The sequence below is a fragment of the Ahaetulla prasina genome, chromosome 7 (assembly GCF_028640845.1).
Source record: "Ahaetulla prasina isolate Xishuangbanna chromosome 7, ASM2864084v1, whole genome shotgun sequence".
Lineage (NCBI taxonomy): Eukaryota > Metazoa > Chordata > Lepidosauria > Squamata > Colubridae > Ahaetulla > Ahaetulla prasina.
This window is the reverse complement of record NC_080545.1, coordinates 47,374,807-47,386,239: the sequence shown is the minus strand read 5'-3', so window position 1 is coordinate 47,386,239 and position 11,433 is coordinate 47,374,807. Positions and strand designations below refer to the sequence as shown.

At 35.8% G+C, this 11,433-nt stretch overlaps 1 protein-coding gene across 7 annotated transcripts in view; it reads right to left on the bottom strand.

Moving 5' to 3' along the window:
• Window positions 1-835: 835 nt before the first annotated feature.
• Window positions 836-11,433, bottom strand: part of MSRB3 (methionine sulfoxide reductase B3) — a 46,621-nt gene continuing 36,023 nt past the window's right edge. For all 7 annotated transcript variants that reach the window (XM_058189967.1, XM_058189961.1, XM_058189966.1 and 4 more), the window contains 2 exons: window positions 7,336-7,433; window positions 836-5,171 (listed from right to left, as the gene is read on the bottom strand). In XM_058189967.1, coding sequence (XP_058045950.1) covers window positions 5,007-5,171; window positions 7,336-7,433 — 263 coding nt within the window. In that variant the 3' untranslated portion in view covers window positions 836-5,006. The remainder of the gene's footprint in view (window positions 5,172-7,335; window positions 7,434-11,433) is intronic.

Below are 11,433 nucleotides of genomic sequence, written 5' to 3'. Positions count from 1 at the left end.
TGGTGGTTCTGGAGGCAGCGGGCGTTTCTAGCTGCTTTCAATCGGCGGCTCGCAGCAGCAGCAGTCACGGTAGTATTGGCGCGAATCACGGAAGCGGCAGCGGCAGCCTCGGGTCTGGCGGTGGCTCTGGCGGCAGCGGGCGTCTTCAGCCGCCTTCAATTGGCGGCCCACTAAGCAATCCTATCCTTTTGAAATCATTGAGCTTCGATGAGAAACCTGTGACCCTCCAGTTGTTGCTGACAATAAGTTCCATTAAACCTGGCTAGGTTTCTTGGAGTTTTAATTCAGGAATTTTATACAAACCATATTTTTCTACCAAGTCCAGAGTAAACATGACTGAATTTCAGCCAAACCTCTAGGATTATATAATAAAAATGAAAGCATCTGCATTTGAGAAATAATAAAAATATCTTTTAATGGTTCTTTGGCTATAGCAGCAGAATCAAATCCTATTTATGATAATTACATTGATCAATCGATGAATAATTTTTCATTTTGATTTTAGTGAGAACTAAGAAACTTAATTTTGTATATTTCCCCCCCTCCAAGGTAAAATTAGAGTAGTTTTGTCAAATGCTCCTCCCTTCAACTACAACTAAAAACATGAAATATATTCCTGGGATCATGGCATGTGCAGGAAATTATATTCTATGTTATTAATTTGCTTTTCTTCCTGCATGGGTGATGATGATGGCCCCTGAGAGTTGAAGTCCACAAGTCATGTTGTTCCCCAACCGTTATAATAACTGCTTAATATCAGAGCGCCACTCTTCCCTCAGGGGACCTAAGATACAGACCATCCTTGAGTGAGAAATAATGAGTCAAAACCAAAGAATATAGAGAGAAATATTTATTTATAAATTAAATATATTATATATCTGTGTTCAGCAAACATATTAAAAGGCATCTTCACTGAATAAAATCTAATATCTTAAAAGCAAAAAACTAGTTCTAATGGCAAGTTCCAAATATACTAAAATAATCCTTTTCTTTTTCTTTCAATATCTGTATAAACTCTTATATAATATAGATAGGGCTGTCAAACTCCCGGCCCGCAGGACGGATGCATCATGTCCTGGCCACGCCCATGCCCAGTTTAGCCAAGGGGGGAAGTCCTGATATGTCATGTGACGCTGCAGTGACAATGTGAGTTTGACACCCTCGATACAGACTGAAATGTGCATTCAGTAATATCAGTCACACAATACAAAATATCCAGGAGACACTAACGGACTTCCCAGTCACATATTGCGCTCAATAATATCCAAGTTATAGCAAAGCCATAAAAAAATGATATTTTGGGCTCTGCAGTACTGTAAGACTCACATTATACTCACGTTATTTCTAATACATATTAATGGAAAACAATCTATACCCATGGTTTCTGTTTATTAATGAAGTTATGCTCTGATAGCACACCTATATGTGGCCATACTGATTCAATTCACTGCATTTCATAAACTGTAAATATAAATCAACTTATGAAAAGCTTACAGTATTGCTTATTAGAGTCTGACGGATACATTTCTTTAAGAAGACAGAAATAGGTTGAAAGTGAAACATTAATTGCAAGTTATCTCAAAAATTAATGCCCCATATTTTTGCTGATGTTACAAATCAGATTTCATTTCAGAAAATATGATTGGAGAAAACTAACATCTAATAAAAATACAATCTCTTGGCAAATGGCAGAAAGATTCACCCAACAAATGAGAAAGTAATCACATGCCTGCCTTAGAATAATGCTATAAATAACTCTTATGTATATGGTTGCATTCCTAAGTCCTATATCAATTCAATTTTTTTTGCTCTTAAGAGGCATGAGGCTAATAGACAGCAATTTTAACTATTTGTGTACCAGATACAGGTGATCTGTTTGCTACAGATAATGAATTATGGTAAAATTATCTTAAATAGTATGATAATGTTATACTTTGTAAAATGCTGTTATTCTCAAGCATGACAGTTAATTTTCACAGCAATCACACCAATTTCCTTGTAACATGAAGTAGAAAGTAGCCATATCCTTGCAAGAGATTTCTGTCATACATATACTAAAATCTGAGACTACCGTACTTTTCAGAGTATAAGACGCACCATTTCCCCCCAAAAAAGAGGGTGAAAATCTGGGTGTGTTTTATACTCCGAATGTAGCCCCGCCAAGCTTCTCAAACGGACGTTTCAGAGGCTGAAAAAAACATCAGAAACGAAGCTTCAGAAAAAAAGCCCCCAAACAGCTTCAGAAAAAAAGCCTCCAAACACAGCTTCAGAAAAAAAGCCTCAGAAACATAGCTTCAGAGGCTTTTTTTCTGAAGCTCTGTTTCGGAGGCTGTTAGAGGCAGGAAAAAAAAGTTTTTTCTGAAACAGAGTTTCAGAAGTTTCAGAGACAGGGAAAAAAGGCAAAAAAAAGCAAGGCACAGAGCTCACAACCAACGAACCTGTTGCTAAAATTCACCTATGGGAACAGCTGATTGGGGGTATTCCAGGAGGCAGATCCACCTGCCAATCAACTTTTTTCTTATTTTCCTCCCCAAAAACTAAGGTTTTTAAAACTAAGGCTTATACTCTGAAAAATACGGTAATTCACAAATTATATGTTCATCACAGCTGAAGGACAAAATGTTGTTGCCTTGCCAGTACAAGTACTGAGATTGACTGTACTGACCTTTTAACTATTTTTTTAATCAGCAGTGGGGACAGTGTCATGTTCCCACCCCACTTTGGGAGACCCAAGATAGGTTCTATGGCAAACGCAATGGTTAGGGTTAGTGCCACGCTTCATACTCAGCATTTCCTCTTTAAGACAAACTCACTCACTCTTATAGAACCAGGCATCTCACACTAATACTTTACCATAGGCCACTATCTTTCACTGGGTATGGCTACTCGTTGCTATGGTTTTTATTGTTTATGAAAAAGCATTGTCTCTTTATTCTAATGCAAGTGGACACGACACTGAGGATAATGGATCTTCATATAGAAGTTGAAAAGGAGTAACAGAAAACAGCCTAAGTGATTATCTCCCAAGTAGTAATAAAAAGGTAACGTAGGCACAGCAATTTGATGCTTACAATAGGACTTACCTATCTACACACTGCGGCTTAAACATTGTAAAGGAAATTTCAGGAAGATCTGTACCATTTAATGAGGTATTAACTTTCCCAGGGCACCACTAATTGGTAAGGCAATACTGAGTTTTTATATTCATGTATGATCACAAAATAATAAAAAAATAATCTCCCTCACGTTTGCAGACTAGTCTATGAGTCCTCTTTTGACTTTTTGAGGATAAAAATACATTTTGAGGATTTTTAAACCCTCATTACAAGTGTGAGGAAACTGGTCTACCAGTCTTCATCCACAACTTTTACAAGTATATTGTGACTACTCTGCATCTTAAGCTGTTCCAAGGGAAAGCCTCCTGCTACATAAAGGAGTAATCTTTGCTAGGCAATCCAATATAAATATATTATTTTTCTTTAAAAAATAGTATTTATCTAACTGAGGACAGGGATGTATGGTTACCATTTATGTAGTTACATATTTTTGCAGAAATCCAAGCCAAAAGTTGGGTTGATTATACTAAATTATACAGCCTCATTTATGGAATGGTACAACAATTACAGAGTAAGTTGACTACAGGTAGTCCTCTAGTTATGAATGTAATGGAGTCTGCCCATTCCATTTGTAACCCGAGGATTCGTGGGAGTGAATCACATACCTTGAACATGCTCACTCACTCCTTTCGCTAATCGAATGCTCAGTTCATTAAGTGCATGAGGTATTTCAGGGTGGGAAAGACCATGGGGGGGGGGGGTCCTAATGATTGAACAGGCCATCTGCTTAAGACCACCCAACGCCTCCCCGACCCACTGAAATACCTCATGATCCCCACAATTGCTTTCCCTCCCACCCAACCTGCCACGCCGGGTCACTTACTATGCAAAGATCTAGCAAGCTGTCTCCTCTCCAGCCTCTCATGCCCCTCTGAAACTCCATTTTGCCATGTGCAGGCCTTGTTCAGGACTTCACAGCCCAAAGGATCTCCCTTTCGGCCTGCAAAGTGCTGGATGAGGCCTGCGCGCACCAAAAGGGAACTCCGGAGCTCCATTTTGGGCTGCAAAGGCTTTCTGCAAGGATGGCAAAAGTCTTTGCAAATGGAGGGAAAGCTTCGATGTTTCAGGCCTTCCCTCGATTTGCAAAGCCTTTTGCTGCAGATCTTGTCCATGCCTCTGTTTTCAGGAACAGAGACAGAGGTCTAAAGTATCATGAGACCATGAGAGATCAATAGAGTGAGATCTCACGATACTGATCTGACGTGATCTTGCAGTACTTTAGGCCTTCAATCTCTGTGTACTCACTGAAGGCCTGAAGCGTCAAAACAGGCCAAGAAAGCGAAGGGTCTCTAAATCTCTAAATCTTTGCAAGGTGAGTATCCATAAGCTAGTGCCTATGAAGATTCGGCGCTGGGGGGGTGGAAGGGAATAGGCAGGGTGAATGTTGCAGAGCCTCTGCAGTCGTTCGTAAGGGCGAACAGCTGCCATTGTGCTACAATATTCATAGTTCTGGAACTTGTTCATAAACGCTAGAGGGCGCTTATTGTGTAACTTCCAATATTTGCTAAGGGAATGCTCGTAACCATGTAAATCAAAACAAAATTACCTAAGTATCATTAGAAAACGGTTTTCTTACTATGGTTGTGAACTGAATGAAAAGAATGAAAAATATGAAGGAATATAATTCAGACTTATTATAAGAAAAATGCAAGTAATCAACACCATAGTGTCAAAAGACATTTTGTTATGGGATCAAAGAACAGAAGCTATGAAATAGTTATGTCTGGTTATATAAGAAAAGAAATTAGCATGTCTCATTTTGATCAGGGAAAAAACTGTATACTGCAGAACATCTTTGTATATTTTAAAAACAGTATGTAAGATAGAAAATCATTTAGAATTATTCTTTCCATGTCATCTAGGAAAACAATCTTAAGCAACAGATTCCCATTACAACTCTATTTTATCTGGTTGTGCAGATGTAGAACTAGCATTGTCTTCTCCAGCATGATTCTTGTCTGCAGGCTCAAAAGCTAATGAAGCTGAATTTATGCAATATCGTTTTCCAGTTGGACGTGGCCCATCATCAAATATATGGCCAAGATGAGCACCACACTGAAATAAAAGAACATAATTTGTGTTTATTTTTAAATATAGAAAACCTAGTGGGAAAACTTAAGGTAAATGTATTGTTATTTGAAAGTTAACACACATGGGCTTTATTTTTAAAGTTGTTAAATTGGATTTAATTTAATCTGGAGATTTAAAATGCTGGCCTTAAGTCTTTATTCCTTTTTATTTAGTCCTTTGAGAAACTTACTCTAAACAAATGTGCTTCAAATAAATACAGTTTGATTGCAATTTGTACAAAGTGAATGCTTATCTACCTATCAAATAGAAAGGTCATATCTTTAGCAATACAAATGAAAGCGAGTAATGCAAGATGCAAAGTTGGTTTAAGATTGCCATATTGTTCTTTTGTGTCCTCTTCAAATGAAATTAATTCTGAAGAGGATGTTTAACCACAGTAAGTAAACACTACAAGACTGTAACAATGTAACAATTCAAAAGTGTTTCCTGTAAGTGAGTTACTAACTCTAAGAAGAGGTCCTGCAAAAACTAAAATACTGCTGGAACAAGAAGTGCAGGATTATTCAATAGAATTCTGTCAGGATTCAGGACATCATTTCTGAAGAAGATCCCCGAGTACTCAAAACTACAAGATAATTTTTATAAAGAGAAAATTATAAATAGTATGTCCTTTTGTGGCAAAAGGGTTCATCGTATCACTTTGCCAGTACAATAAAGAACTGTATGATACACAAAGAAAGATAATTTTGAGACACATTAATATGCATTTTTCAGATAATTAAACCTTTATAGTTCCCAGCTAGGAATAGCCACTCCAGAGACACACCTACAGTACATTGTCTAGCAAATTTATTTTATATCAAGACAACATTTTCACTTTAGCTATATTGGACTGCTATTCCCCCCCCAAACTAACATACTATTATGCAAAATATATCTTATTATCTATGCTTTTAATTAATGAGATCCTTTAATAATTCTACTTGATGTTTCTATCTACTAATTGCTACTTTATGATTTACTCTCCTGTTAAATAGCCTATTATAATAATGTAGTATTATTATATACCATTGCAAGCTAACTTTTGATTGCTTTGGAAGGAAAAGCAGAAAAACAAATCCCAGAAACAGGAATATATGAAAGTGGTTAACTATCTATATACACACAAGTAATTTAACTGAAGGTCATAAGTAGAAGAAAAGATAAATACAATTATGCTTTTACATCAGAGCTGCCCATGTAGACTTTTTCCTACAGAATGCAGTTCTACAAGCACTGAAACAATTTTATGATTTATGATGATTGCCAGTACAAAAGCTCTGAAAAGAAAAATTGAAAATGACTGTATAATATGTAAGCCCACTTCTTAGCTTGTTCAAATTGTTACCTTAATATCAATTTTTAAGTAATTCTAGCATACCAATATAGAAAATATATAACAAAACCAAGATCAAACTTAAATTTCAATTGAAATTAGTTAAACTGCAGTTAAAAAAAACTGAGTTAGAATTTTCATTCACCATTGCATTTGCCTTTCTAAATACTTCTACTTATGACTTTCAGTCAAGTTTCTTTTGTGTTCTTTTATAATTAACCATATCTTCCTGTTTCTGGGATTTGTTATTTTGCTCAATAACCTTTTCTCCCTGATAAGTCTGGACTGAGCCATTAATGCTATGGAATGATAGTAACAGTCAAAAGGAATTAGAATGAGACATATAATGGAAAACAGTATTTAACATGATCACTCAAGTATTTTGGCAGAAGGAACTAGAAGATAAGCAGTAAGATACATGAGAATAACTCCTGGATTTCTGTCAGTACTGCTCCTCAACTATTCATAAAGATGAAAGTAACACCCACTATCCACATTTTGCATTTAGATTTAAGAGAGCAGAGGTCAGAGGGGAACCTCAAAAGGATGTTTGCCTGAAGGACAATTTCTAAGCCTTCTGATTTAGGTCATTTATGTACACACTACATAAATAAATAAAGTTTAACCTAGATAACAATATAGATTCTCATTAGACTTTAACTTTTTATACCTATCAGCTGTCATGCTTATGACCAGGCAGACAACTGTTAATTTTGGTCTAACTAAGTTTTTCTATGTAAATGGTTGAACTAGAGCTGTTCCCAAAAATTTTTTTTAACATTAGAATGGCTTTTTTGTTGTTTTTAAACTGACCTGAGTACAGCTTGTCTCAACCCTGTGCATCCCAAATGAGAAGTCATCAGTACATGTAATTGTATCAGAGTTGATTACATCATAGAATGACGGCCAACCTGAAAAATAAAAAAGGGACAAGAAATTAATGAGGAATGATTTGAGAGTTAATAAACTTCTGACGGTTTTAATCACAAATGTGATTTTCAGGCATCTGCTATACTCTGAATTGGCACAATGAACAGGCAAAGCAAAACAGTAAATTTTCACATTGTGAAATACTGTACGATTTATTCTTGTCTAGGGAAATAATCCTATATAGTCTTGAAATGTGTGAACCCGCTGGAGAATTATATTCATTTATAACTGTCATTTTAAAATTCCTACTTTTGAAGAATCTAAACAAGAAACCGAAAGATAACAGGCCTCCAAAACATAGGTATTTTTATCAAAGTGAGAGGAAAGGGTTTTCTCAAGCACTCCATTAATTTTTCATTACCTTCTACTTTTAAAAACAAGATTTCTTGTGCAGCATATACACATGTATGTGCTCTTTATTCATGCACATGGTGGATGACTAGAAAGGCATGTCATTCTAAAAAAAAAAAAAAAAAAAAGAGCTAATTGTGAACAGTTGTTTTTCTCTTCTATCAAAAAAATTAAAAACATTATATCCATTAACTGCAGCTTTGATATGAACTGGGTTTATACAATACAGCCGAAAAAACAGTGTAAATAACATGCTTCATATCTTCCACTCACCTTCACCATTTTTTTCTACAAAGATTCTCATGGGAAAGTTAGTATAGCTCCTATACAAAAACTAATGGAAACACTGCATTCCTACTCAGTCATGTAAAACTAATGATTTAAGATTACAGCCTAAAATGTATCCTACAAAGTATATCGGATGAGGAGATATAGAATTCTATAAAACCACTGAGGACGAAGACCAAAATGACACATTTGTCAGGTTATGGACAGCTGCACTAAAGATGTCTCCATTTCCGCCAACTCAAGGAAAAGAGCCAGGGAAAAGCAATTCTGTATTTCTCAGAAGGAATAGGGTCTCCATTAATTGCTTCTGGATTGATCCTCTTATCTATTGCTAAAACAGACAATAGTGTTTGGAAGAAGAATGGCTTTATCTTGTAAAGAGGTTGAAACTTGTTCAATATTGAGAAATTTTACTGAAAAGTCTTAATTATACATAAGTGACAAACATCAAAAACCAGTATGAATACATTGAGAAAATATCCTTATGAGAAAAATTACATTGCAGAAGTGCTTCAAATGAGTTTCTTTCCAGTTTTGATATTAATAATCAATTCCTCACTGTTACAGATTTTTCCACTTGGATTCTGCCCCAAGCCTTTGAAAACTTTACTATCCCATCATATGCTTTGAAGTCAGCTGAAAACTCATAAAAAAAGTCTCCTTCCAGTCAATCTTAGTTCTTGGTAGTTATATAAATATTTCTAGGTAGCTTTCTGGTCAAGATCACAGAGGTGGTTTGCTTTTTTTATGTATGTTGGTGTGTGCATTTCTATTTCTATTTCTATTTCTATTAATTATTACAAATTAATAAATTACAAATCTAGGCAATGAATCTGCACTATCAACTCCCATTATTATTTGATATTTCTCAATCTGTTATTGTTTTATTCTTTTTACAAGAATAGAATATACTAATTCTATGTTCGCTGTACTATTGTTCATTGATATAGTACAGAATTTGAACTGAATTTGAATTTTTTTTTATTGGCCAAGTGTGATCGGACACACAAGGAATTTGTCTTGGTGCATATGCTCTCAGCATACATAAAAGAAAAGATACCTTCATCAAGGTACAACACTTACAACACTTAATGATAGTCATAGGGTACAAATTTAACACTTAACGATACAACACTAAATGATAATCATAGGCTACAAATAAGCAATCAGGAAACAATATCAGTATAAATCGTAAGAAGATCTAAGATGGCGCCACCAAAGGCTGCCTCGGTGAAATGCTCTCTAATAGTTATAGTACAGAAGGCCAAAATATGTGGATCTTACCTAGAGGGGGGGGGAAATGTTCCAGTGGGTGGTGCTACGGCAGAAAAGGCTCTTCTTCTGGCCCCCACCAGCCAAAATTCCTTGACTGACAGTGTCCACAGCATGCCACTTCTGCCAGCATGGGTGGAACAGGCTAATCCCATTAGGGTGAGACAGTTTGTCAGATAACATGCCTGCTATATTCATGCCATGAAAGGCTTTAAAGATAACCTTGAATTGGACCCAGAAGCTAACTGGCAACCTCTGCAGGCCATGGAACAGTAGTCTAACATGGGTCATAGGCCTAGGACAGGGGTGTCAAACTCGCAGCGTCACAGTGACTATTGGGGCTTTTCCCCCTTCGCTAAACCGGGCAGGGGCAGGGCCAGCACATGACGCATCCAGCCCGCAGAGTGTAGAGTATCCCAATTCAGGAAAGGGTACCACTGGCACACAACACAAAGTGGCACAAAGGTGCTCTCAGTCACAACTGCCACCTGCTTATCAATCAGGTATCATGAGTCCAGGAGAACCTCTAAGTTGCACACTGGGTCTGTTGGGGTTGTGCAACCCATCCAGAATTAGAAAAGCTTGCTAAGGTTCCGTCGAAGAATGTTGCCCCACATCCAGACTCCAGCAGGCTCCAGGCACCATAAGAGGGCAGTAAAAAGCATCATTTGGATCACCAGGGGTAGAAATACAGAGCTGATTATTATCCACATATTGATGATACTTCAACCCATGATGATGAATGATCTCACCCAGCAACTTCATGTAGATGTTAAAATGGACAGGCGAGAGTACCAAGCCCTGCGGCACACCAAAAGAAATGGCTATGGACTTCTATTAGAAATTCTATTAAAAACAGTTTGCCTGGATTGCTAGTTTATTTGTCTAAAAAAATTAAACTTGTTTTAAAATACAGTTATCAGGGACTTTAAAATGGAAGATTGCTCAATTAAGTAAAGCTGACAATAGCAGCAAGAACACTCGTGAAGAATGAAAATGTATTCTTTATCTTCACTTAACAATACTAATATTTATAAAGTTATGAACAACATAGTATCTTTAACAAGCTTTAATCTTTTAATTAATTAGCTTTAAAAACAAAATGTTATGCATGTTGCAGGAAAATAGGATTATGTTCATTCCGACATATTAACATGCTATTTGAGGCAAGCTATTGAACCTGCTTCATTCTAGCTAAACTATTGCTTTATAGCCTATGTTACTTTAGATCTTCTAAAAAAGTGAGTTAGCTATAGATCTTCAGCATCAAAGGAATTGAATGGTATTGTATAGATTATAACCTTAAGCTATAATTTTGAAGTGTCATTTAAAAATGTTTCAGATAGTATTTTGAATTTACTAGCGGCCTAGTAACTTCAATCTTAAAGCATTTGATCTTGAATAATATTTTTGTTGCTATCTCAAAATGTAGTTTAATAAAATATCTCACATACTGCCCAAGTTACTGTCTTGCTCCAGGATGCTATAAAAGTATAGTCTGTAAAATTAAGATTGTTCATAGTAAAATACTGTCTCTGGAGGCCCCTGCAGAAGTCTATGCTTATAGAAATTTATCAATAAAATACAGTATCAACTCCATACATGAGACAAGATAAATTTTATCATTCAAGTTAAATCAAAGAAAAACTTACGTAATCCTGGAGGAAAGTTCTCATTAACATGAATGCAACATTTCTCTTTTTTAAACTACTGCAATTATTCTATGTAGTGACTAGAATATGTTCTAGCCAAAATTAATCATTATTCTTATTGATCCAGTTATTTAAAAATTACGAACATGTAATTTATTGATTTAATTCAGTGGAAATTCAAACTTCAGGTCTAACAAAAACTCAAAGAGACAAGCAATTTTGAAATAGGAAGTGTATTAAAATTAATTTCAACATGATTCATTTGAACTTTTTCACAAGTCATTACCAGATCAACTCCAGGTAAAAATCACTTCCATTCTGTAAGCAGAGATGGTATTTGTTACTTCTTTCTACTTGAATACTGTCAAATGGGTATCATAACTAGAAATTAACAAAACCAATTTTTAATTAACCAAAA